General features: G+C 51.2%; 1 protein-coding gene across 2 annotated transcripts; it reads right to left on the reverse strand.

Moving 5' to 3' along the window:
- Nucleotides 1-2,608: 2,608 nt before the first annotated feature.
- On the reverse strand, nucleotides 2,609-27,039 carry KCNH6 (potassium voltage-gated channel subfamily H member 6). 2 transcript variants are annotated; one of them, XM_066262657.1, is made up of 13 exons: nucleotides 26,710-27,039; nucleotides 25,649-25,879; nucleotides 19,850-20,011; nucleotides 19,543-19,748; nucleotides 18,770-19,195; nucleotides 16,535-16,934; nucleotides 14,919-15,118; nucleotides 14,508-14,760; nucleotides 6,784-6,977; nucleotides 5,170-5,254; nucleotides 4,449-4,611; nucleotides 3,535-3,721; nucleotides 2,609-3,451 (listed from the first exon to the last, which is right to left on the reverse strand). In XM_066262657.1, exons 1-13 carry the CDS (start codon nucleotides 26,783-26,785, stop codon nucleotides 3,170-3,172), a joined length of 2,865 nt encoding a protein of 954 aa, XP_066118754.1. In that variant the 5' UTR covers nucleotides 26,786-27,039; the 3' UTR covers nucleotides 2,609-3,169. The 2 variants fall into 2 exon arrangements, with proteins under 2 accessions (XP_066118754.1, XP_066118755.1); XM_066262658.1 differs by having other exon boundaries at nucleotides 3,227-3,392.
- Nucleotides 27,040-27,599: the final 560 nt, after the last annotated feature.

Here is a 27,599-nt window from a genome sequence, read left to right on the forward strand (position 1 = left end):
GAGAAGAGTCCAAAGCTTTATATGTAATTAAAATGGTTTCCAATTCTTTGCTTTCAACAAAATGAAAGGAGGATTGTGTTGATTTGTTAGATATCATTTAAATATAGTTTTTAATGATAAAGGTGATTGTTATAAGACAACTCAGAATTTTTAGTGACTTTGCTTTTAATAACGAACTCCTTACAGTCCCATCTATTTATATGCACAAGTTTTCTCTTTGCTCTTTTTTTTTTATTTTAAATTTTATTTATTTATTTATTCATTTTTTAGAGAGGAGAGGGAGAGACAGAGGGAGAGAGAGAGAGAGAGGAGAGACAGAGAGAGAGAAGGGGGGAGGAGCTGGAAGCATCAACTCCCATATGTGCCTTGACCAGGTAAGCCCAGGGTTTCGAACCGGCGACCTCAGCATTTCCAGGTCGATGCTTTATCCACTGCGCCACCACAGGTCAGGCTCTTTTTTTTTTTTAAAAAAGGAAAGACAAATAGGTACGAAATTGTTGCTAAATCTTGTCTTATTCTACTTTATTTGTTTGTTTGTTTTTGTCAGAGACAGAGAAAGACAAAGAGGGACAGCTAGGGACAGACAGACAGGAAGGAAGAGATGAGAAGCAACAATTCTTCACTGCAGTGATTGCTTTCCCATATGCGCCTTGATGGGGGAGGGGCTACAGCAGAGTGAGTGACCGCTTGCTCAAGCCAGCGACCTTGGGCTCAAGTCAGAGACCGCGAGTTTCAAACCTGGGTCCTCTACATCCCAGTCTAATGTTCTATCCACTGTGCCACTGCCTGGTCAGGCTTATTCTAATTTAAAAAATGATATTCATCCACACATGAACTAATTGAGAGGAAAATATCCTCTTTTAAGAGATGCATTTCCAATAAATTTTTAGTTTTTATTAAAATTAGTATGTTGTTTGAACAGCTCTGTACTAAGTGTAACCCTTAAAGCTTTAGTAAATTTATAAAAAATAAAATTTTAATGTATATACTTTTAATTTATATGTTTGTGTCACAAACAGGTATGATAAGGTTCTAAATAATAGACTTTAAAGCATGAAAATAATTTGTAGCATATACTGGGAGGAATAGAATGGAATTATAAGAAAAAAGGAATGATGTTAAAGAAGGGCCTGTTCTAGTGTTCTTAAAATGAATGACATCGGGCCTGACCTGTGGTGGCACAGTGGATAAAGCATCAATCTAGAAATGCTGAGGTCGCCGGTTCAAAACTCTGGGCTTGCCTGGTCAAGGCACATATGGGAGTTGATGCTTCCAGCTCCTCCTCACCCCTTCTCTCTCTCTCTCTCTCTCTGTCTCTCCCTCTCCTCTCTAAAATGAATAAATAAAAAATTTAAAAAAAAAATGAATGACATCGGCTCTCAAGTCACTGTGCTATTCGGATAAAAATGGATCAATATAAATAAAACAGTTTATAAGCAACACACTGACCTGACCAGTGGTGATGCAGTGGATACAGCATCGACCTGGGATTCTGAGGTCCCAGGTTCAAATCCCCGAGGTCACCAGCTTACATGTGGGTTCATCAGCCTTGAGGTAAGGCTCACCAGCTTGAGCATGGGGTCTCAGGCTTGAGCATGGGATCATAGACATGTCCCCATGGTCGCTGGCTTGAAGCCCGAGGTTACTGGCTTAAGCCCAAAGGTCACTGGCTTGAGCAAGGGGTCATTGGCTTGGCTAGAGCCCCCCATCAAGGCATATATGAGAAACAATCAATGAACATCTAAAATGAAGCAACTATGTGCTGATGCTTCTCATCCCCACCCCCCACAACTCTCTCTCTCTCTCTTGCAAAAACAAACGAACAAACAATAAACATAAAAACACGAAACCTAGAAATTACATCCTTTATGATTTTTTAAAACTTATTAATGAAATACTTCAGATGTCAACTTAAAAATGAGGAAGCAAATATGTTTTCAGAATTCTTTTAGGGAATATTGGAGCAAGAAGGACGGATGACCAGTGCCAGGTGCCTTTTGGATAACAGTCTAGTTTAGTGGAGTAGTTAACTGCACATATTCTCGAGCCAGACCATTTGGGTTGAAATTACATCCTTCTTTTCCTATACTATGGTCAAGATTCTTTTTTTTTTTTTTATCAAAGTATAATTTACACATAGAAGTGCATGTATTTTCACAAGACACTCATGAAACAGCACCTGGATCAGGAAACAGAATAGTACCAGACCCTAGAAGTCCCCCTTGTGCTTGTGTAAGTTTTTTCTTTGTCTCTCTCTGCTCTTGATTCCACTTCTCTAAAATGAGGAAAATAACACTGACCCCTTAGAGTTGCTGAGAGGATTAGATAAGCTAATATCTGAGAGAAGTCAGCACAGTGTCTTGCACAAAGTGACTGCTATGAAAGTGTTAGCATAATTCCCATAACCACCAAGCCAGCACCTCTCTGCTCCCCTTCACCCCAGCCTGGCTAAGAGCCCCAAGGTTTGAGGACTCTTGGGTCTGGCAGAGCCACTTTCAAGTCCCCAACTCACATATCCTTGTGAGAAGGGCTTGGAGAAGACAACTGATGTTGGGGTCATGGCACAGTCAAGGTCATAATCAACCTCAGGTAAGTCACACACCCAAGCCAAGGTGAAATGTGTAGACTTTATTAGCTGTGATACACTCCACTGTCCACTAGGATCCCAAAGGTCATCACAGAACCATCAGGGGCTGAGTGGCTGAGGGCTGAAGCTCTGTGCCCCGATGCATCCACTACAGAGGACACTGTCAACTCCAGCCAGGTCATGGGCTCTCACAGGAGGTCCTTGTGTACTGGGTTGAGAGGCAGTAGATAGTTCTGGGCCAGAGGGTGATTGCCCCCAGCCCAGAGCAAGGCCCTCACACAGAAGATCAGAAACTTCTCTTTTCCTTACTGACCCCTCTGTCCTGCAAGCTATCTCTACACTTAAGGTGCTTGACCCCCCTGCACCAGGCTTGCTATCTAAACAGAGGCCTGGAGGAGGCAGGTCAAAGTCCTGAGCCTCCTCCACCCTGCCATCTTGGTCACCTGAGTTAGCAGTTTGTAACTACTCTAGATGGTTTTCAGAGGTCCATTTTGGCAGTTATCTGCCTCCCCCAAATCCTGAACTCTCACCTCAGCCACCTTCAGTGCCCTCATGGTGTCTTTGACTTGGGGTTCAGTGGTTCTAACTTGTAAATCCAGGATCTGAGCCATGTCTCTGGAACTCCCGCTGCTTGGGGACAGAACCGAGGTATTCTGGGAGGGAGGGGAAGCGGGGACCACAGATGAGTCCCTGTACCTGCAGGGGATGCAGAGGTGAAGCTGGAAATGACAGGAGCCCCTCAGGCTGCTCCAGTTCAGAGGACTGTGTCAGAGTTTTGTCCATTGTCATGGTCACGTGAGGCATCCTGGAGGGGGAGTTTCTGCGCTTCAGCCTACATTTGTTCAAGTCACCACAGCTTGGGGCCTGAGAGAGGCAAGAAAGAGGGGGTGGGGGAGGGAATGCAGCTGCCTCCAGGCAAGCCCCTGGGGTTCCCCTCACCTGCTCACCTGTGCAGGGGTCAGACTCCCCTGAAGCAGCCTAGTTCCTGGACTCTGAGTTGCTGAGGCCACAGGAAACAAGGCCAGGTCGTCAGAGGCTGGTGCTCCCAGAACGTAGCTGGTGTGGCCCTGGGGCAGGGGCTGCTGAAGGATCTGCAGGATGTGACTGAGGTCTGAGGACATGCGGGACTCCAGCCTGCCCAATAGGACGGAACCCCACAGTCAGGGGCAGGGGCAGGGGCAGGGGGAGGGGCTGGGTTGGGGTTGGAAAAAGCAGTTCAGGTCCTGAGGACAGCTCCAGATTTTGTAGCCTAAATGCTGTTCCTGCTGGGTGGAATGGCAATCTGGGGCCTACCTGAAGCTATTTCCCTACTACAATCCATAGCATCTGCCCAAATTCCCCTTAGCACATCCCTGACTTCGATGATAAGTGACCAGGCGCATACGCACATCATTGGGTATTCAAGAAGCTTTGATGTGGGTATTTGGATTGTCTCCATTTCATGAAAGGGCAAACTAAGGCACAAAGTGATTAAGTAACTTGCCCACATTCTTGCTGATAAGATGCCAAGCCAGAATTTAAACCCAGGACTGTACAGCCCCTAAGCCCTAACTCTGCCACTCTGCCATCACAGTCCGTCACCCACAGGCCACACCCCTCTTCCAAAGGCCCATGAAATTTGTTTCTGCATGAAGTTATGCCTCTTTCTTAAGAAAGCTTCCTTGGCATGTTGCTAGGTTTGCTGGGACAAGCCATCTAAGAATTGTGCTTAGTGGTATACAGATGGGGAGGCCTGTTGTTAAATAGGGCTCACCTTTCTGAAATTTACAGGACATCCAGTGATGTTCCTGAGCCACCAGGAGGGGGCATCCGTGCCTAGCCTGCTGCTGGGCTTGCACTCTGAAGCCAGCAGGGCACTCACCTGTTCACCTGGGCCTGCAGCTGCTCTAGCCTGGAGCTGAGCTCAGGAGGCCAGCAGCCTGTGTTTCTCTGAGGGTCTGGAGGACTGTGCCTTGGTCTTGGGGGCACTTGCTGCAGCAGCTCAGGCCAGAGCCCAGATGCATCTGAGAGGCTCAGGGAAGGGGCTGCAAGTGCAGAAGGGAAAGGAAAACCTGAGCTTGGTCTAGCTGATTCCACACAACTGAGCCTATGCCCCTGCCCATACTTGCAATGGGAATACCAGGCGGGGTAAAGTAGCTCTTTTAACCTGGGTGTCCTGATGTCTTGCCTCACAGAGGCCTGGTATCTATGGCCCAGAAAGCTATAACCCTGGGAGGGGATCTGGGGCCCCAGCTTTGGGGGGTTGGCTGGGTGGGGCCATCTAGCCCTGGCCTCACTGTCCAGGAAGCTGAAGCCCTGGTCCCCTGGTGCCTCGATGTGGAACCCCAGGGGTTTGTCCAGTATTCTCCCTGCGGCAGCACTAGGTTCCTGGCTAGCCTTCACTCTGGCTCTAAGGACGCAGGAAGGAAGGGGGAAAGGATCTTCAGCACGGAGCCTAGGGAGGGAGCTCCTCTCCATTCATCCAGGGGCTGGGGAGGACTCTGCCAGAAGAAGCAGGATGTAAGGACCAAGAAGTCGCGGGAAGCTGACAGGGGCCTTGGGCTGGGGCAGGGCAGAAACTGATAGGGACTAGCTTGGCTCACCTGACTGGTTGTCCCTGAGGAAGAAGCCTTGGTGGTCCTGACTGCCTGGAGCCTGTTGGGGTGATGACTGGAGACCCCCATCTGCCTTGTGGGGAACAAGAGCATCAAATAACAGGGACCAAAGCTGGGGCAGGCCCTCTCGGTTCTCCCTTGCCCCTTATCCCACCACGGCACCCGTGATTAGGTGAAGAAGTGGTGATAGGTGGCTGGGCTCTCCCTTAATGCTCCAGGCAGCTTCCTGCAGGCTGTCTCCTGCGTGGGAGGGCAGGAGATGAACAGGGGCTTGGAGACATACAGACCTCCACAGAGTCTTAGGAAAGACTGCTTTGAGCATCAAGATTTTGTGGGCAGGCAGGGGAGCTGTTCTTCCAGTCCTCTTTCCTGAATGCCCTGGTGCCCCTGCCCCAGTGTGGACCAATAGTGATTCTCCTTTGAGGAGACTGGGTCTGGACCTCCTAGTCCATTCAGGAGGTGTTTTCAGCAGCACCCTCGGCAGCCCATCCTTCTGGTACCCCCATTTAGGGTACCAGAGGCTGCAGATGCACACAGAGACCGTGTCACTCTTGCTCTGATGTCTAGCCACTGAGCACTTGGGCCAGCTGATGGCTCCTAATGGCCAAGGCCCCCAGGGTAGGGTCCTTACAAGATGTCTCCTGGACAGATCACATGGGAAGGGGAGAGTCTGGGAGGCAGGAGAACAGCAGAAGACACAGGGTGGGGAGGGCTGTTCCTAATACGGAAACATGTCTGAGCACTACACCCTTTGACATGGGTGTGGGCCCAACTTGGGCCAGCAGAGCCCCTTCTCCTAAGGCTGAGGAGGAAAGTAGGGCTCAGAACCGGGGCCTCAGCCACTGTTGCCCCTGCCACGTGTGCCTGCCACCTCCTTCCCACTAGCTGATTCCAGATTCCCTCCATGTAGCCTCTTCTGGACTTCCAGTCTGTACTGGCCGTCCCACTCCTTGGCATCCCTGAGCTATACACAAATTTGGCCTCCCTGGGTACACTTATGACTTCCTTGGTTATTTAACTGTGTGGCTCTTTATTTTTCCTGACTTGTTTAGTCTCTTCCACTGAGTGATAAGCTTGAGAGGAGAGGCAGCTCTTTTACTTCTTCACACCCCTGGCACCTGGCACCGTGAGCCCCTAGATGGCAGACATTCTCCCTTTCAGCTTGGTACAATGGATGGGGAAAGCCTGGGCTAGCAAGTTGAACAAATTTGACTCCACAGTTTGGCTCAGTCATTAACTCTGAGTCTATATGGCTTTGATCAATTTATTCTCTCTGGCCCTCAGTTTCTTCATCTGGAAAATGGGAATAATATACCATTTGCAAGGAGAAGAATAAATAAGATAATGTAAAAGAAGCCCAACACTTAGCACATAGTTGGTGCTCAATAATGGTAGCTATCGTCATTCTTAGTTTCATGCAGGCCATGGTAGACACAGAAGAAATTACAGTAAAGAACGCAGCAGGGGTTTGAAAGAAGGGGAGATGGTCAGAGAGGTCCCCCCAGGTCAGGCAGGCCTAGCTCTCAGCAGGCTGCCTGGGCATTATCTGTTACCACTTTCCAAGGGCCATCACCCACCCTGGCCCACCCAGCCCAGACTCACATCCCGAAGGTTGAAGGTGACTTCCAGCTTGCTCCAGAAGCTGTCTGCGAAGGCAGGGTACATGTCCAGCACCTCTAGCAGGTCTGCCCGCTGGATCTTGTGCAAGTCGCAGTAGGTCAGAGCCCGCACGTCTGCACTGGACTTGCCCGGCTGGGCATGGAGGCTAACAGGTTCCCCAAATATGTCATTCTTTCCTGCCAGCCGGAGGGGTGGTGGGGGGTTTCTCCAGAGTCTGGCTCCAAGCTCTCTTCTAAGGCTCTTCCCCCTGAGGGACCCTTGTCCATGACCTCCCTCCCACCTCAGGAATTCTGCCAGGCTGGGGTCTGGCACTAAAGATTCAGCTCTGGGGACAAGTCTGGATGTACAGGCTGGAAATGAGGAGTGTGCCCTCACCTTGTCCTTTGAGCCTTGCAGAGACACCCCCCCCCCCACCTTCCAGCATGTGGGTGCCCCTGCTGTCTCCAGGCTCCTCAGGACCACCCTTCAGCAAAATCCTCCCTCCCATTTCCACATGCTTTGGCACTGCCCTTACCCCTGCCCTCGGGGAGAGTGGGCAGTAAAGGACACTAATGGCCCCTGCTCGACCTCCTCCTCCCCTCTTCTCAGTCTGCCACAGTGGTAAAGTGCAAGGAACCAGGGCCAGGAGCAGCTAGCTCTGTAGCACAGGGCCTGAGGCTTCTACCTCTGTGTTCCCACTTTGCATTATGGGGCCAGGTAACCAGCATGGTCCTGGAAGAGGAAGCCTGGAGAAGTCACTTCCCTTCTTTGGAATCCAGTGGCCTCATCTCTAAAATGGGTATAACTAAACATGCCAGAACCCAGTGGTGTCCACCTGCTCATCTGCAGAGAACAAAGGCAGGTGAACTTCTGGTCAGGATGGCAGCATAGGGGCCCTGGCCAGGTAGCTCAGTTGGTTAGAGTGTTGACCTGATATGCCAAGTTGCAAGTGTGATCCCTGGTCAGGGCATGCACAAGAATCAACCAATGAATACATAAATAATTGGAGCAACAAACTGATGTTTCCCTCCCCCCCCACTTCCCCTCTCTCTCAAATCAATAAATAAAATTTTTTAAAAAAGAAAGAAAAGATAGCAGCAGAAGTGAGCATGGTACTCAAATCCTCCCACTACCACATCAAAATTAACAACTAAACTACAGAGCAACCATTATTCAGAACTGCCTGATATTGAGCTGAATGGAAGTCCTACAACTAGGGAATTAAAGAAAAAGCCACACTGAGACTGATGGATGCAGAATGGGCTGGTCTCACACCCAAGTGCAGTAGTTTAAAATTGGGAGGGATATTCTGTTGCAGGGATTCCCCCTGAGGAGTCAGCCCCACACCAGGCCTCCCATCCCATATTCCAGAGACAGAAGTCTCCCCATAACTTCTGGCTGTAAAAACCAATGAGGATTGTGGCTGAGTGAGCCTAAGGGCTGCTGGAGTCCCAAGAAGTTCCTCTTTAAAGGCCCATGCATGGACTAACTCAGACTCACTCTCTCTGAGCTCCAGTACTGAGGTGCCAGCTTGAAAGAAACCAGGAACATACAGGGAGGAATTGGTTCGTCTGGAATCAGAGCAAGAGGTTGGAGGCCAGCTTTCTGCTGGCAGAGGCCATTAGTCCTTTTCTGAAGCCCCTACATACACAGAGCCCGCGAGCTGGCACCATGAGTTTCCACCAACCTGGCTCACACTGTTTGCTCTGCCCTGGGGACTCCCTGAGACCTTGCCACACCCAAGCTATTTCTAGTGGCTTTTCCATACAAATGGCCTCTTTTGCCTCATGCTTTGGACTTTCCTAAAATCTCTCAGATAAGTAGCATCTAGCCTTTATATACCTCATAGCTCTTGCTAAGTGACCCCAGGCCTGGCAGTAGAAGTAGCTGGCCTTGGTTCACAGCGTGGCTTCTCCTGGTCACCTCCAAGTCCAGCACAAGTAGCAGCCAGGTGTAGCTTGTGCCAGGTGGCCCCAGGCAAGGCACCAACAATGGCTGACTTTGCACCTCCCAGGAGACCCCCAGAGCCTGTGCCCCTGGTGGACAGCTTCAGACCAGGCTGTATTATAACCCTGTGACCTCCATGAGCAACACACTCAAAGGGAGAGGACTCAGTGAGTAACAAAGCCCCACTGAAGCTAGTCCTGCTCCCTAGGGTTGACTCCTGCATAACAACTCCTCCTCTGTAGTAGCAGCAGATCCTCACAGCCATTGGCCTGGGGGTCAATCTCTCCCAGTGACACCAACAACAATCAAGTCTCAACTACAGGTGACTGGGGAGGCTCTGCTACTGGGCCATACAGGACACCTACTACACAAAGCCACTCTACCAAGTCTGGGAGATGTAGCAGTTCCACCTAATACACAGAAACCAACACATTGAAGCATACAAATGTGGAGACAAAGAAACATGTCCCAAATGAGGAAACAGGAGAAATCTCCAGAAAAAGAACTAAATGAAATGGAGGCAAGCAAACCACCAGATATAGAGTTCAAAAAATGGTTATAAAGATACTCAAGGAACATAGTGAGAACTTCAACACCATAAAAAAGGCTATAAAACTATAAAAAAGAACCAGTCAAGGCCCTGGCCAGTTGATAGAGTGTTGATCCGGCATGTGGAAGTCCTGAGTTCAATTCTTGATCAGGGTACAGAGTAGAAGCGACCATCTGCTTTTCCACCCCTTCCCTTCTTTCTCCCTCTCTGACAGCCATGGCTCAAATGGCTCAAGTGAGTTGGCCCTGGGCACTGAGGATAGCTCTTTGGCCTCCTCTCAGGTGCAAAGCTCGATTGCTGAACAATGGAACAGCAGCCCCAGGTGGGAAGAGCATCACCCAGTACAGGCTTGCCAGGTGGATCCCAGTCAGGGCGCATGCATGAAGGAGTCTGTCTCCCTGCCTCCCTGCCTGTCACTTAATAAAAAATAAAAAAAAAAACAGTCAAAAATAAAGAATAATGTACAAAGAATTAACAGTAGAGTAGATAAAACTGATAATCAAATCAGCTATTTGCAATATAAGAAAGCAAAACACATCCAATTAGAACATCAAAAAGAAAAAAGAATCCAAAATGAAAATAAGTATGAGGAGCTTCTGGGACAGCTTCAAGAGTACCAACATTTGCAACATGAGGGTACTGGAAGGAGAAGAGAGAGAGCAAGAAGTTGAAAACCTTTTTGAAAAATGACAGAAAACTTCCCTAACCTAGTGAATGAAATAGACATACAAGTCTTGGAAGCACAGAGAGTCCCAAACAAGATGAACCCAAAGAGGCCCACACCAAGAACATCATAATTTTGTTTGTCTTTAAAAGATTAAAGACAAACAGCCTGACCAGGTGGTGGCGCAGTGGATAGGGCGTTGGACTGGGATGCGGAAGGACCCAGGTTCAAGACCCCGAGGTCGCCAGCTTGAGCGCGGGCTCATCTGGCTTGAGCAAAAAGCTCACCAGCTTGGACCCAAGGTCGCTGGCTCCAGCAAGGGGTTACTCGGTCTGCTGAAGGCCCGCGGTCAAGGCACATATGGGAAAGCAATCAATGAACAACTACAGTGTTGCAACGAAAAACTGATGATTGATGCTTCTCATCTCTCTCTCCGTTTATGCCTGTCTGTCCCTCTCTATCTCTGCCTCTGTAAAAAAAATAAATAAATAAAATAAATAAATAAAAGATTAAAGACAAACAGAGAGAATCTTTTTTTTTTTTTTTTTGGTGACAGAGACTGAGAGAAGGACAGATAGGGACAGAAAGGCAGGAAGGGAGAGAGATGAGAAGCATCAATTCTTCATTGAAGCTCCTTAGCTGTTCATCGATTGCTTTCTCATATGTGCCTTAACTGGGGGTGTGGTGGTGGTGGGGTTACAGCAGAGCCAGTGACCTCTTGCTCAAGCCAGTGACCTTGGGCTTCAAGCCAGCGACCTTTGGTCTCAAGCCAGTGACCATGGGGTCATGTCTATGATCCCATGCTCAAGCCAGCGACCCCACACTCAAGCTGGTAAGCTTCCACTCAAGCTGGATGAGCCTGCACTCAAGCTGGCGACCTCAGGGTTTTGAACCTGAGTCCTCTGTGTCACAGTTTGATGCTGATTCACTGCACCACTGCCTGGGCAGGCCAAAGAGAATCTTAAAAGCAGCAAGAGAAGGCCCTGGCAGGTTGGCTCAGTGGTAGAGCATCGGCCTGGCATGCAGGGGACCCGGGTTTGATTCCCGGCCAGGGCACATAGGAGAAGCGCCCATTTGCTTCTCCACCCACCCCCTTCCTCTCTGTCTCTCTCTTCCCCTCCTGCAGCTGAGGCTCCATTGGAGCAAAGATGGCCCGGGTGCTGGGGATGGCTCCTTGGCCTCTGCCCCAGGCGCTAGAGTGGCTCTGGTCGTGGCAGAGCAATGGCCCGGAGGGGCAGAGCATCACCCCCTGGTGGGCATGCCGGGTGGATCCCGGTCGGGCGCATGCGGGAGTCTGTCTGACTGTCTCTCCCCGTTTCCAGCTTCAGAAAAATACAAAAAAAAAAAAAAAAAAAAAAAAAACCAGCAAGAGAAAATCAGTTAGTTACCTACAAGGAGGCTCCCATAAGACCGTCAGTTGACTTCTCAGTGGAAACTCTGTAGGCCATAAGTGAGTGGCCAGAAGTATTTAAAGTGATGCAAAGCAAAGGTCTACAACCAAGATTACTCCATCCAGCAAAGCTATCATTTCAAATTGAAGGATATAAAAAGACCTTCCTAGACAAGAAAAAGCTAAAGGAATTCATCACTATCAAACCAATATTACATGAAATGTCAAGGGGTCTAGAAGAAGAAGAAGAAGAAGAAGAAGAAGAAGAAGAAGAAGAAGAAGAAGAAGAAGAAGAAGAAGAATTTTAAAAAGAAACAATAAAATGACAACAAATACATATCTATCAATAATTGACACTTAAAAAGCCCTAAAATAAACAAACAGAACAAAAAGAGAAAGAAAAAAAACAAAACAAACAAGCCAACAGAAACAGACTCATAAATACAGAGAGCATTTTGAGGGTTGCTAGCTGGGAGGGGGCTTGGGAAGATGACTGAAAAAAGTGAAGGAATTAAGAAGTACCAATTAGTTGTTACAGAATAGTCATGGGGATGTAAAGTATAGGACATACAGTCAATAATATTTTAATAACTATACATGGTGTCAGATGAGTATAAGATTTATCAGGATGATCACTTAGTAAGTTATATAATGTCTAATCACAGAATTATACACCTGAAACTAATACAATATTATATGTCAACTGTAATTGAAAAATAAAAAAATGATGGAAAAAATAAAATAAAATGAGTTATAACCATATCTGCCTTGTCTACCACATTGAACTGTCCAGAGGAGCAGACATGATGCTTGAGAAAGTACCTTGAATAGGCACCAAAAAGTCTGATGCAAGGCATTGGTATTGACAGATGTCACAGGATGGACAAAAGCTTGATGCTTGGGGTATGTGATGCGGGTATTGAGCGCTCCTGGGACAGGTACTGTGCTGGCCACAAGATGTAAACGTGAATAAGATGCTGTCTCATTCACAAGGAGCTCCTAACATCCCCATAAGATAGTTATATAAGCAAGCAACTAGTTTACAGAGCAATCTTTGAGCCTTAAAACAGGGAAGAATCAAGAGTTAGGGTACTACAGAGGAGAAAGGGGCTCATTCTGCTTGCCATGGTTGGGGGCAGGGAGAAGGGAGGCTTACAGAGGAAGTGAAGTGGGGGGCTGGGTTGTGAGAATTCAGGAGGCCTGGAGCCTAAGGAGAAAGGCAATCAGGGCAGAAAAACAGTGTGTGGTCAGTGCCATAGTCAGGGCTGGGGCCAGAGAGCCCAGGGCTGGGTTGCTGTGATTGTTTTGGCATTCACTCCCTACAGGAAAGTCTAGCCCCTCAGCCTGGCACTACCGAACAAGGGCCACTGATGGTTTGCACAGATACTGATGGATGGAGGCCAGGACATGTCCCCCAAGAGAATAAGCTCAAAGGTCATTCACATAGGAGGGGACTGAGGCCTAAAGAGGGAAGGAAAGGGAAGGAACTTGCCTGGGTCATATATGAAACCCAGGAGCTTGAATTCTGGACATTATAAAATAATAGTTTTCTAGTAGATGAAGGATTATTATCTAAGGTTCATTTCCATTTGGGACAAAATGAGATTTCATGTCTCCAACTGAAAATTAAATTGGACTGGCTTCTTAATTATTAATAATAATTATTATCTCTCCTACATGAATGGCACTCCTAAAGTAGGCTGGCAGTGAGGGCAGGTTTCAGAGAGGAGCCTATACTTAAGCTCAGCCTTGAAGGATGACCAGAGTCTGCCAGGCAGGGGTGCAAAGTAGGTGCTCCAGGTAGAGTTGCAGCACGTGCAAGGACACAGATGTGTGACAGAAAAAGACAGGTTTAGAGAACAATAAATAGTTTGTATGGCTGGAACCTGAAGTACCAGCAGGAGGGTGGCAGGACTTAGAGGAGCCAGATCAGGGAGGACTTTGCATACAGGGATTCACTCTTGTCCTGTGAGCCATGGGGAACCATGGAAGGATTTTGAGCAGAAGAGCAATATGCACGTATGTGAATTTCAGGTCGTTGGCTGAAGGTAGAGGTGGGGTATGGAAACAGACCGGATGCTGGAACATGAGAAAGGATCTTCTGACACCCGCCCAGGAAGGACACGATGTGGGCTGGACCCAGGCAGGGATGAGGAGACAGGTGTGGGACAGAAAGGAAACAGATGGGGCTTTGTGGCTGCCTAGGTGATGGGGGCAGGAAGGTCTCTGGCTCAGGCAATGAATGGTTCAGTGATGAGGATGCCAAAGGAGCTGCTTCGGAGGGCAGGTGATGGTTTCAGGTTGAGATATGTTGTTTGGTTTGCTTCAGAAATACAAGGATGTGCATGCCAAGGGAGGAATGGAATATTCTGGTCTAAGGAGAGACTGGAGCTAGGATAGAGTTCTGGGGGTGCTTGCAGCACAGATGGAGGCTGAGACCCTGGGGCAAGGAGCTGGGCCAGGTGAGGGTGCAGAGTGAGAAGAGACCAGAACCTCACCCACACTTGGTGAATACCAGCGGAGGAAAGACCAGAGAGAAAGGAGTGGGCATAGGAGCCCAAGGGAGCCTGTCCTCATGGAGGCTAAGGGAGGGCAAGGCTGGCATCTTGGTCAGGGACTTGGGGTGGGCTGAAGTCAGAGATTGGGTGGGAAGACAAGGAAGATGAGAAAGAACACCGTGAGGCTCAGAAAAGTGAAGTGACCTGCCCATGATCACACTCAGACAGCTGGTGAGTGGCAGGGATTGCATGTGCCCCACACCTGTACCCTACCCAGTGCTCAAATCCCACCTACAAGGTCTAGCTGACACCACAGAGGTGCTGAACGACACTGAACATCTCCCTCCACCCAAGACAAACCCTCATCCTCTCATCTTGTGCTCCCCAAAGGTGAAAGAAGGTAGGGGCTTGTCTGGACTTCTGAGTCAAACACGTTGCCCTGGAAATCCTGCTTGGCCTCTTACCAGCATGCTCTCTCTGAGCCTCAACTTCCCTATCAGGAAATGGACCCATGGCAGAGGTTTGTTTTAAGGAATCAGTGAGCTGAGGATAAAGCTTTCTGTGGCACACGCTTTGCACATGCAGGTCATAAAAGATCCTACCATCATCATTAGTAGTGGAGTGGTCCAGGCAGGACATCTCTAGTCCTGCCACGCCTACCTTTCCCACCTAACCCACCTAGGATAGCCACGACCACGTCGTCACGCAGGATCTCGATGGAGCCGCGGGAGATGAAGTACAGCGTGGAGAGCACGTCGCCAAGGTGCACTAGTGTGTCCCCGGGCGGCGCGTGGGCTGTCTTGAACTTGACGGCCAGCGCCCGCAGGCAGCCCTTGCTGGCGCCGCGGAAGGCCGGGCAGTGCTGCAACAGCGTGCGGTGCAGGTGCAGACAGATGTCGGCCTGCAGGCACTCAGGGAAGCCCTTCAGCACCTGTGAGGCGATGTGGGCGAGGGTGGGCTTGGGGGAGCGGACAGGGAGGGCTCAGGGGGCGCCCTGCGCCTGCAGGACCTTGTTATCCCCAGGGGCACTAGCCAGAAGGACTTGAGCTAATGGCCTGGTCCACCTGGGGCAGGGCTGCGGGAGCTCACCGCGTTCATATCGATGCCGTTGGTGTAGGACCAGGCGTGCTGGAAGTACTCTTCCAGGCGCTGCCGCAGTGGATTGGGGATCTGGTGGAAGCGGATAAACTCCTTGACGCGCAGCATCTGAGTGTGGTAGCGCGCTGTGCCTGAGTACAGGCGCTGGATGATGGCAGACACATTGCCAAAGATGCTGGCATACATAAGGGCTGGGGCGGAAGAGCGGGGGTGCAGGGAGTGAGTGCTTCTGCATCCACACCAGACCACACTACCCCAGGACCCATTCCAAACCTCTCTCTTCCTGGGAACCCTCTGTCCAGGGCAAAGTCAGAAGTGCCCAGGCCAGCACCAGGGTGCCTGGTGGACAGAGGCCTCTCGGCTTTCTGCCCTCCTCCCACTTCCCTGTGTCTCTTGGCATCTTCCTGGGCCCAGAGGCCAAACTCTTGAGAAGAAAGAACTAGGGCAATGGAATTTTTTAGTTCAGATTTGTTTTTCTCTCAGCTTTAAATATATAAAAGGAAAACTCTTGGTCTCCTGTTTTCACCCCCTTTTTTTCTTGTTGTTTTTGTTTTTCTGGGCTTTCATGTCTAAATACTCTGAACATGACAACTTAACCGATGTGTGAAATTCCACATTGGCTCTTATGTTCCTGTAGCAGGTGTCCTGGGAGGTGGGCAGCACAGAGCAGGGCCTGAGAGCACACAGCCCTGGGAGCAGCTCACCTGACTAGAACTAGGTCTCTATGTATCTGCTGGCAAGTTAAGGTCTTTGGTTTGTTGGTCTGTAAACTGGGCTCATAATATGGCCTTCGTGGGGGGTAGTGATGAGAATGAAATGTAGGCCTTTGATAAGTACTTAGAAAGTGCTTGGCAGGTCTGGCTTCATAGGCATGTGACCTGTGCTAAGAAGGGCCCCACAGTCCTAACTGGTGGTGGCACAGTGGATAGAGCATTGACCTAGAATGCTGCGGTCCCAGGTTCAAAACCCTGAGGTTGCTGGCTTGAGCATGCGGTCACCAGCCCAGCTGGACTTCCCTGCCCCCATTGCCCAGTTAAGGCATTTATGAGAAGCAATCAACAGACAACTGAAGTGCTGCAACTATGAGTTGATGCTTCTCATCTCTCTCTAAAAATAAATAATAAATAAAAAGAAGGACCCCACATTTGGTTTAATTTTCTTCTATCACTGTCTTAAAATTCTTAAATTTTTTTTAATGAAGGGCTCTACATTTTCATTTTGCATTGGGCCCTGCAAATGATGCAACTGGCCCTGATTCCTGTCACATAGCAAGGGCCATGCGGGTGTAAAATTCTGTATATACATGTAACATTTCATCATGCTGTATGCTTAAGATCTGCCTATCATGACTCTGGCCAGATAGCTCAGTTGGTTAGAGTATTGTCCCAAAGCACAGAGGTTGCTGGTTTGATCCTCGGCCAGGGCACATACAGGAACAGATTGATGTTCCTCTCTCTCTCTCCCTTCCTCTCTCTCTCTCTGAAATCAATAAAATAAACATTTTAAAAGTCTGCCTATCACACACATTGTTACGTTCTGTTATGTCTCATTCTAAAACTAAAATTCTAATTCTATGGATAAGGCCCAGGGCATGAGGTGGCACTCACAGCCAATGAGCATGACGCAGATGGAGAAGACCTTCTCTGAGTTGGTGTTGGGGGAGACGTTGCCGAAGCCCACGCTGGTGAGGCTGCTGAAGGTGAAGTAGAGGGCAGTGACGTACTTGTCCTGCACTGAGGGGCCCGAGGCTGGGTCGCTGCCATTGTAGCGCTTGCCGAGCTGTGCACCAAGGCTGTCCAACCAGCCGATCTTGGGCTCCAGGTAGGGCCGCTCCACATTGCCGATGGCATACCAGATGCAGGCCAGCCAGTGCGCGATGAGAGCAAAGGTGCACATGAGCAGGAAGAGCACGGCTGCCCCGTATTCAGAGTAGCGGTCCAGCTTCCTGGCCACGCGCACCAGCCGCAGCAGCCGTGCTGTCTTCAGCAGCCCAATCAGGGTGGTGGTCTGGAGGGACAAGGAAGAGGCCATAGGGTTGGCGGTCAGTCTTTGAAAGGCTGTACTCAGCCTTTACTTGTGCATATGGTCACACAGTCATTCAACACATACTCATGAAGAACCTGCTCTGAGCCAGGCTCTTGGCAGTGGGGTACAGCATGGGACCAAGGAGCTCTCAGCCTAAAGCTCAAAAACAATGTTATCATTACTAGGACAGAAATCTAGGGAGAGCAGAGAGGAAGGGGCGGCCAAGTCTGTAGGAGCAGAGCAGACAGGCTACACTGAGGGTGACACCTGAGCCGAGTCTTGAGAGACGAGGGTGGGCCTCCAGGCAGACAGGAGAGAGAGGGATGAGGCATTCCAGACTCAGGGAGCAGCATGAGCAAAGGCCCAGAGGTGTGGAGGCACCACCAGCCCACGTGGGAATCCAAGTGTGGTGCTGCCCCTGGGCTCAATGAGGAAGATGGAGAAGTGAAGAGAAATGAGCCTGGAGATGGGCAGGGGCTGCTCCTGAGGGCCTGTGGGTCCATAAACAGCTTGGGAGCCATTTAAGTTTCTGAGGCCAGGATTAGATAAATAACGGGGTCATGAAAGTGATCTGATAAACCTTTTTTTTTTTTTAGGTGAAAGGAGGGGAGATAGTGAGGCAGACTCATGCATGAGCCCCGACCTGGATCCACCCAGTAACCCCATCTGGACCGATGCTCCAGTACTAAGCTATTTTTAGCACCCGAGGCTGTTGTGCTCTGATGGAGCTATCCTCTACGCCCTGGGCTACACTGGAACCAATCAAGCCACTGACTGCAGGAGGGGAAGAGGGAGAGAAGGGGACAGGGAGGGGGAGAAAAGCAGATGGTCACTTCTCCTGTGTGCCCTGACTGCGAAACAAACCCAGGAAGTCCATAGGTTGGACCAGTGCTCTATCTACTGAGCCACCAGCCAGGGCCATGTAAATGCTCTGAAACTTTCTGTGGCTTCTGTGTGGAGGTGACGAGGCTGACAGATGTGGGCTTGGGACAGTGTCTACTCAGCGTCCAGGCAGGGGCAGTGGAAGTGGAGAGAGAGGACTTGGGCATAGATTTGCTGGGAGTGGGTGGGCATGGGAGCAGGAAATCATGAGGGACAGACCGTGCTGGAAAGGCTGGTGTGATTAGGCTGGTGACTGGAACACAGAAGGCAGAACTGTTTGGAGTGGAAAACTGATCCCAAAGAGGTGGGGCAAAAGGACCAGTGGGCCTACAAGCTTTAAGTAAAGCATGTAGCCTGACTTGGGGTGCCAGAGTGGATAAAGCTTTGACCTGGAATGCTGAGGTTGCTGGTTTGAAACCCTGGGCTTGCTTAGTCAAGGCACAAATGATAAGCAACTACTACATTTGATGCTTCCCACTCCTCCCCCCTTCTCTCTCTCTCTCTCTTCTTTCTCTGAAAATCAATGAATAATAAGAAGAAAAGTTTGTAAATGCCCACACATCAGTTATGGGAAGTGGAGTTGGCATGGTGGAGGGGCTCAGGGGTGAGAAACAAGTCAGGCTGAATCAAGGAGCAGTTTGCATATCCTGCAACTCCAAGGTAAGTATGGTTTAGGAGGCAGCACAAGGAGCTGGGACTGTAGGAATGCCCATTCCAGAAGGGGCTGAATTCTGGAGCACAAGGAGGCCACCTAGGCCTGGGGCACAGCCTTGGTTGGTCCTTTACCAGGGTGGAAGATGACAGGAGATGTTTGAGGCCCCTTTTTCACTTCCACTTGTTTTGGCAAAGGTGCCGAATGCCAGGTACTCTCTGCACCCAGTGCTGTGAGGCTGGGGAGGCCCCAGGACTTCAGGGGACAGATGGGGTTTGCTCACCTCATCAGAGCCAGTGCGGAAGATGAGCAGGTCGAAGGGAATGGCCGCCACCATGTCAATGAGGAACCAGCCCTTGAAGTAGTGGATGGCAATGCGGCGGGGGTGGCTGACCACCTCGTCGTTGGTGTTGACATAGGTGGTGCGGAAATTGATGACAATGTCCACGACAAACATAATGTCCACGATGAGGTCCACCACTGTGAGTGGGCTGCAGGTGTAGCTGCAGTCCCCACGCTGAGACTCATCCTGGTCGCTGAGCAGAAAGGCGGCCGAGTATGGCGTAAAGATGGCCGTGTAGATGACCAGCAGCAGGATGAGCCAATCCCACACAGCCTTGAAGGGGCTGTAGTGCAGGAGGGTCCCGCGGTGGATGCGTGGTGCCTGCAGCTTGTACTCCGGCAGCACATCTGCACCCAGGGACAGGACCTGGGGTGGGGGCCATGGGGTGGTCAGTGGGGTGGCCACAGCTGGTGAGATGGGCCTGGGAGGGCTGAAGATGTAGGGGTGACACCTGGGAAGACCCTGTGGAGCCTGGACCAGTAAAGCCTTCCCTAGGGCCAACTCTCAGAGCATTTGATGGAAAGGGTCAGATTTGGGGTGTGTAGCTAACCTGGGGCCTTGATAGGTCCTGCCTGAGTACCAGGGAGCCCTGACTACTTCTCATGTGTTCTAGAGGTGTTTGATCCTTACATTCAACTGAGCCCCCTCCACTCAGCCCCTACCCACCCTCAAGGCCCGACACAGCCCTGTCTGCCCTGCCCTGCAGGCCAAACCTGGGTGACCTTCTCGGTGACATTCTGGGTCCGCTCCACCACCTTGTGGGGCGCGATGATCTCAATTTCCGTGGTTGAGCTTGAGCGGTGTTTCTCCAGGTTGAACTCCACAAAGTTGAGTGTGAACTGCGGAATTTGGCTGATGGTCCTGTACTTGACCCTGCCCGTGCCAGGCCCCTGTGTACCCGGCCTGCTGTGAGAGCCCTCTGAAAGCAGGCCCAGGGTCAGAGCAGCCAGGGCCAGGGGCCAGTTGCTCTACCTGGTGCCCTCACTTGCCCCTCCCTCAACCCCCAGCACCCCTCCTCACCGGAGCTTAGGAAGCTCTGGGACAGCAGGCGCTGGGACAGGCTGCAGCCCTTGCTCTTGGCCAGGAGCTGGGCCAGATCCTCGAAGTTGAGGATGAACATGATGACGGCCCCATCCTCATTCTTCACGGGTACCACGTCCACCAGGCAGCGGAAGCTGGAGGCTGCAAGCACCATAGGGAGGGGGGGTTGGTCACTGAAGGGATCCTGGCCAGGGAAGCCAGGCACAGTGCTGGGTAAGGGTCAAATGAAGGGCAGCCACAGGGTGAGGAGGCCTGGACAGAGGCTGGGTGATGCTACAGGGCAGAGGTAGGGAGAGCAGCTAAGCTGCTCATTAGGAGATAATGCAGCATCAGGTCCAAGTCCATGCTCAGCCCTCAGCTCAGGGCTTAACCTTGAGGTTTGCTTGTGCTGTAATTAAAGCGGAGCAGATGGGGGTGGATTAAGTGGGGAGGTGGGTCGGGCATTCTATCCCATGAAGCTCTGGCTGGCCCTGGGCTTCTCATGTTCTCATCCCACAAAGCTGACATTGGAAGGACCTCATCATTGAGAACACACTAAGGGCTGGGCACTGAGCCAGTTATCACATTAGGCCTCAGTCTCCATGGTGGAGCCCAGTGGGTATTTGGGGGGAGGCATAGACCTCCATTCTGCAGATAAGAGCCTGGGTTCTGAGAAACTGACGTGCTTGGACTGGGAGGAGACATGGAGCAGGGACCCCTGAACTCTCAGTACACATGACTTGGGAGAGAGGAAGGGATGGGTCGGGATGAAGAGGCTAGAGTGAAGGCCAGGCTGCTGCTCCAGGCCTGGATGGGAACAGCATTTCCAGGCAGAGGCACTGGGACTGGGGAACAGAGAGGGCATGGCCTGAGGTCTGAAGAGGGAGAGAGATGGCAGTGTGGGGACAGGAGAGGCTCCTCCTGTCACTCTCTCCACCCTCTAGGGCAGACCAGACAACTGTTGGCCTCACAGTTCCTCCCATTTTGCTGTAGGGTCTTGCTCCCCTGTCCCTGTATGTGGATGGAACAAAACAAGCTAAAATTGCCTTTGGGCTGGATGGGTGGGTGGGCACCCCCTGAGCCCCTTTTCCATGATGGTACCCAGTGGTCCCATGTCCCTCAACACAAACCACTGGTGGGTGTCAGGCCCAAAGGGCAGGATCCTAAGGGCAGGAGCCTCAGGTAAACATGCAAATCAGAAGGCAGAGCTGCTCAGGTTTGGGTCTGCTTCGTTTGCTGGAGGCCAGCACCTGGCCCAGGTGTTGTTTGTTGATTGAGTGAATTAATGTGTATGTAAATGTAAAAGGGTGGGAGATCAACTGGCAGGAACAGGCGACTTTGGGGTCCACTGGTATCACTTGTCCCCTGACTCCCCATTTAGTGCTCTTTTCACTTGGTGTCTCTGCACAGCCATCAGCGCTGGGGTGCAGCTGAGCTGTCTCCATCCTCCCACCCACGTTCCTCCCTGGGAGGAGGAATCTCCTGGATCAGATTCCTGGACTCCCAGGCACCAGGCAGCCATCTGCCAGCTGCTGTCCTGGGCCCCAGGGGAGACATCCACACTGAGGATATGCCACCCATCCTCCTCTGTGACCCACTCCTGGGTTCACAGTGCTGTAGGCCTGTCTCCCAGACCAGAGCCTGGCACTCTTGTCAGCCTGGGCCGTGGCAAGGCATGGGCACTGAGACCTAGCAGGAAGCCTCCTTGGCCAGCAGTCTGAGACACTGCCCCCAAGATGAAACTATCTCCTCAGTCTCTCTGGCACTGAAGAGATCTGGCCTGGCAGGGGGCAGGGAGAGGGCAGAGCAGGGCAGAAGGGCAGGGCCTCCAGGCTCTCTAGCTGCTAGGACAGGGGTCGGGAACCTTTTTGGCTGAGAGAGCCATGAAGGCCACATATTTTAAAATGTAATTCCATGAGAGCCAGACAACGACCCGTGTATGTTACGCATTATCCAATAAAAATTTGGTGTCGTCCCGGAGGACAGCTGTGATTGGCTCCAGCCACCTGCAACCATGGAGCGGTAGGAAATGAATGGATTGTAATACATGAGAATGTTTATATTTTTAACATTATTTTTTTAATTAAAGATTTATCTGCAAGCCGGATGCAGCCATCAAAAGAGCCACATCTGGCTTGCGAGCCATAGGTTCCCGACCTCCATGCTAGGAGCAGCCAAGACCCAGTCTTTGAGTGGCTGTACCCACACACTGATGCTATCTTTGGAAAACTGAGGCTGGGAATGAACTGAAGACCAGTCATCATAGCAGTGAGGACTGGAGCAGGAGCTTATGTGGCATGCTTGCTGCTGTGGGTGCACAGAGACAAGAGGCTATGAGGATTTGGATGAGTTCAGAACACTCTTTACCCCTGCCCCTAGGCTGTCCTTGCTCATGAGGAAGGGTGTCTGGATGATCAGCAGTGGGGAGTGTATTGTCCTAGGTTGTGCCCAGGAGTAGTGGTGGTCCTGTGCCCTTGCCTTGTCCTTGGAGGAAAAACCACGGTTTCTGTCTCGTACTCCCCTCAGCTCTCTGACCAAGGGCAGCAGGTTCGTCTGCCCGTCCTGATACCGCCCTTCTCTTGCCTTTCTCTGCCTCTTGGATGTGCCCCTTTTTTTCAGTTTCTCTTTGCTCTCGTGCTCCCCTCTGCCCTCTGGCTCTTGCCCCTCATCTGCACAGTCTCCTTGACTTCTATTACCACCATCTCTTTATGCACACCCCACCCAGGACTGTGGTGAACCTTCAGGAAGGAGCTGGTGTTACAAAAAGCAGCTACTGGCCCTGGCCGGTCAGCCTGGTGTGCGGGGGACCCGGGTTCGATTCCCAGCCAGGGCACATAGGAGAAGTGCCCATTTGCTTCTCCCTCCCCCCTTCCTCTCTGTCTCTCTCTTCCCCTCCCGCAGCCAAGGCTCCACTGGAGCAGGGATGGCCTGGGTGCTGGGGATGGCTCCTTGGCCTCTGCCCCAGGTGCTAGAGTGGCTCTGGTCGCGGTAGAGCGACGCCCCGGAGGGGCAGAGCTTCGCCCCTGGTGGGCGTGCCGGGTGGATCCCGGTCGGGCGCATGCGGGAGTCTGTCTGACTGTCTCTCCCCGTTTCCAGCTTCAGAAAAATACAAAAAAAAAAAAAAAAAAGCAGCTACTAAAAGAGTGGCTATTCCATACTTGCTCCTGCTTGGTGTTTCTGGCACTCATGGGTGAGTGTGTGGAAAACTCTGGGACCCCTGACCTTAGCCCTTACCCTGTCTTACTCATTTGGAGCTGAGGACTGGAGAAGCCTTAGGCTTCCTCTAGCCTGGTTTAGTGATTAGGGAACTCTCCAGTTTGGGGTCATCAGAGAAGAGGACCTGGCTAAGGTGGGCAGGTGCCCAGTGGAGGCAAGGGTAGGTGTGGGGGAGATCTGAGTGTTCTCTATCCCTCCCTGCAGAATCTCATTGGTTCTAGTCTTGTGGCCATCCTATCTCTCCTTATCTGTTAGGTTCTCACTTTTTCTATAACGGGAGATGGAGGAAGAGCCAGTTTCTTAGGGGTCTCTGATCCTTGTCTCATGGGCAATTTTTGCCAAGTGCCCTGGCCTCTGTTTGCACAATGTGGAAATATATGGACACAGACTCTCCACTTTGACTTGGAGAACTGTCAGTGGATTTTTCTTTTAGAGGAAAAGAGAATCATAAATAAACCATCTGGAGTTCTGTTAAGAACCCTTTCCTACTTCCCTGGAGTCAGGGGGAGTAGGGCAGAGGAGGTATTGATCTAAGGTGGAAAGAAATCAACATTAGGACCCCCCTCAGCAGGATTGTAAGATATATGTGAATATGATTTAAAAAATTAAAAAACAGGTCATGTGGTCAGAGTGAGCCATAATAAGGTGAACATAAATGTTCTGAGAACCACATCCTTTCTTAGGGTAATATAGGCTGGGAAGTTCCCTTTTCTGGGTTCCCTTTTCAGGCCAATTTTAGACAGGCCCAAGTGGTCAAAGGCTTGGATTATAGGGTTTGTGGTAGGCATGGGAGTGGACTGGCATTTGGGGGTATCTGGTATATGGGTAATTTTCCAGTTTTACCTAGGGTCAGCCTCCAAGATTAGGTTGCCAGGTTCCCTTCTGATAGCTGGAGGACCCTAGCAGGATTTTGAGACCTGAGTTCTGATTTCAGAGGGCTAAGGCCTGGCCTTGACCTCTGTCCCATGCCCAGTCAATGCAGGGTGCTGAGGAGACCCTATGGATCTTGATCTGACATCTCCAGGAGTCTAGAATCATCCCCCACCCCTCTGGAGCACAGGTCAATCTCTGGGGTCAAGAAGAGAGACAAAGTAGCACCTGTTGGTCCTCTCATTTCCTGCTCTCCCCTCCTGCTCCCCCAGGACTCTTCTCATTCCCCTACTACTTTCTCTCTGCAATGATATAAGAAGGTGAGCTTTTTAAAATATTCTGACATTATTAACCCTGTGAGTGCCGCCACACTAAGCCAGATTCTTCCTACACCCCTAATATCTACCTCTGCATTCACTGGGGTGGGAACAGCAGGAGTCAGCCACAGGGACAACCAGGACCTGCCCCAAAAGCACCCTGAAAGCACTTAAGCACACACACATGCATGCACTCACACACATGTTCACACTCATGCTTACATCCATGCTCCACACACACACCAGGTCCCAGGAACTCAAACTTTGACACCAATCCAGAGGTGCCTGGCCTCGATCTGCACTCAGGTGGCCCCATGCCTGCTTTCCCTGGGGAAACCCTCTTCTGGGGTTTCCTTTCCCAAAAGTCCTGCCTCTGAGCACAGAAGCAGCTGGAGTCCTTTCTCCCCTCTTGGGATTACTCAGAACAGAGATTTCTTTAGGGAAGAATCCAGAGATTTGGGATTTGGCTCCAGGTTGGACCCCAGCAGTAGGATTCTCAACAAGTCCTTTCTTTTTCTTAAGCCTCAGTTTCCTCATCCATGAAATGAAAAAATTTATCTAAGCCAGTGGCTCCTAAACTTGGCAGAACATTTGAACCACAAGAGAGATTTTTCCAAATATACTTGCTTTGGGCCTCACCTCACATCTCTGAGTCAGCCACTCTCTAGGGAAGGTGTGTTTTGGAAAACAAGTTCTAAGTTATTTTGATGCAGAACCAGGTGGGGGGTGGGGGGAGCTCATCCCGGTAATTTCAAAGGGACTTTCAGGATCCTAGTTTCCACCCATCTCTCTCACGGTCTGTAAAAACTCTTGAGTTCCTGGGGGAAGGGTCTTGAAGGTCTGCAGAGTCTTTATCATCAGCCCCTGACCTATGCTTCTGCTCTGCTTGCAGTGGACTTGGGCTGGTGGTGACATCTCAAACTGGATGAGCCTCCAGGTCAGGCCAAACTCCAGACCCTTTCTCCCCAAGGAGCCAAGGCTAGGTGAGATAGACCCACCCCTCTTTCCCACCCAGCATTTCCCTATACCTTGTTTGGCCACACAGGCCTTGACTCCTCCCCTAATCCCCAGAGCAGACAGAGATGAGAAAAGGTTAATTTCCAACCCAGTTGCCTGATAGCTGGGGCTGACAGTGACAGAGTGGACAGCCAGGAGACTGGAGACATGGTGGAGGGATGGTGGAGTGGGAGGCTCAGCCTGGTGTCCAGTTTCTGAAAAAAGATCTCTAAAGGCATTACATCCAATGCCCATCACGTCCCATAGAGATGAGGAAACTGAGGCCCGGAGAGGAGGCAGGGCTTATCCAGGCTCTTGGTCCCAGGGTCAGTGCTCTCCCCATGGCTACTCCAGCAGGACAAGAGAGGGGCCAAGAACTTATGGCCCAAGGGTGCCTCACCATCCTTGCGGTAGTAGAGGATGTCCACCTTGCACTCCTCAGCCCCCAGCAGGGCCTGTGCCAGTCGGGACATAGCACTGCGTGGGGTGTTGGGGCCTGTGAGGAAGTCACAGGTGCATGGTCGCTGCATGACCTCCACTCGAGAGTAGCCGAAGAGTTCACAGAAGCCATCATTGCAGTAAATGATGGCGCAGTTCTCCATCTGAGCATTGGCGATCAGGAACTTTCGACCTAGGGTAAGAGAAGGGAGGGGGGATGCCCATGGCAACCAGGAATAGGTAGAAGGGAAAGAAAGATTATAGGGGCTCTTGGCAGCAGTGTGGGGGTATCTAGATAGGGGAGCAGATCAGTGACCAGAATAAGAAAGGGGGTGAGATCAAGTCTGGGGAGCAGTGGGAAAACCAAGGCCAGAGTCATGGGGGAAGGTCATGGGACTCATGAGAGTAACAGGGGGGTGGCCAGGAGGGGAAGCAGGACAGTGACCAGAGAAGTGGGGGAAGGGAGGTCAGTCCTGGGGATTGTGGGAAGACCAGCACAATAATGGGGTCAGTGAAGTGTACGAGAAGCCTAAGGCTTCTTGGAGACAGTGGAGAGGGTTAAGAAGAGGGAGCGGGGATGTGACCTGGGTTGGGATGGGGGTCAGATCTGGGAAGAGCTCCTAGAAAGACCAGGATGCTCAGGGTCAGGAAGAGAAAGCAAGAAAGTCAAGGAAACCTCTGGAGGAAGTGTGTGTGTGTCAAGAGGTGGAAGCCAGGCAGTGATAGAAAGGGAGGTCAGGGATTGGGGGGGCAAGAAAACAACTCAGTGGAGGAGGGAGGGGCTGTGCTCTGACACTGCGCTCCAAAAGAGAATAGAGCAAGCAGGCATTCGGGGTAAGTGGAGCCCGCTGGAGAAGACGATGGTCCGGGCATTTAAGCGAAAAATTTTGCATTCAGCATCCAGTGCCAGCTCCCCAGGCCCTCACTCCCGCCTTGCTCCGTTAGAAGTTAGCAAAGGGGTCCGACTACTGCCACCAAACCAGGACTCCGGATAGGCCCCCCCACCCCAACGCACACACTTACTCTGGCCCTCGAACTTGCGGATGATGGTGTCCAGGTAAGTGTTTTGGGGCGCGACGTGGCCCCTGCGGACCGGCATCTTCTGGCCGTGGCCTCTGCCCAGAGGCACCAGCGCCCAGGTTCCCTGCGTCTCTGCCTGTTCTCGGGCTCAACGGCGTCTGGCTCCGGGTGGGCACCGCCCCCGAGGAGGGCCACAGGGCTCCATGCCCCACCCGCTCGCTGGCGTTACGGTCTGCTTTCTTCCTCTGCCCTCCCGGGCCGGACGCTCGCCGCGCCTCCTCCCTTAGGCGCCCGCCCGGGAGCTGTCCGCGCCGTGGTGCTGAAAGAAGCCGCGCGGAGGCGGCGGCGGGGAGGGGTCCGCAGGGCGGGAGCAACTTCTCCCGGACTCGACGGGGCAGGGCGGGGCATGACTCCTAGGGGGCGGAGCGGGCGAGAGTCCTTCGACAGCAATGGGGCAGGGCTTCTCCGAGGAGCTTCTGCTCTTGTTCCAGGGGCCAGTGCCCTAAGCCCCTCTCATGACGCTGAAGAGCAGTACGGACGTTGCCGGGGCGAGATTGTCATGAAGGGTAAAGGGTGGGCAGAAGGCCTCAGATGGTCTTTTGCTGGGCCTGACCTTGACAATGGTGCTGTTAGACCTCTTGCCTGTCTTTGTCAATTGCCCTTTTGCTGAATTCCAGTGCCTACGCAGAACTCTTAGTAGCAAGTCTATCCAAGACCTGGTTCTGGAGAATGGGGTAGGAGTACCCAAGAAGGGTACAGGAAATAAGCAATCACTTGCTTTCTTCGGAAGCCTGAGAGCTCTTAGCATACAAGACTTTCCTTGAGAGGAGAACAGATTTAAAACCACCTATTAGCAAATGACCACTGATAAAAGGTCTGAGTACTGATTGAAA

The sequence above is a fragment of the Saccopteryx bilineata genome, chromosome 2 (assembly GCF_036850765.1).
Source record: "Saccopteryx bilineata isolate mSacBil1 chromosome 2, mSacBil1_pri_phased_curated, whole genome shotgun sequence".
Classification (NCBI taxonomy): Eukaryota; Metazoa; Chordata; class Mammalia; order Chiroptera; family Emballonuridae; genus Saccopteryx; species Saccopteryx bilineata.

Bases quoted from the DNA above. Each gene is read 5' to 3' on its own strand.
- KCNH6 (XM_066262657.1), bottom strand. From the start codon at position 26,785: ATGCCGGTCCGCAGGGGCCACGTCGCGCCCCAAAACACTTACCTGGAC. The intron at 19,749-19,849 runs GTGAGGAGGGGT...GCCTGCTTTCAG, and splicing joins CCAGAGCTTCCTAAGCTCCG to AGGGCTCTCACAGCAGGCCG. The intron at 5,255-6,783 runs GTGAGTCTGGGC...GTTCCCCACAAG, and splicing joins TCACCTTCAACCTTCGGGAT to GCAGATGGGGGTCTCCAGTC.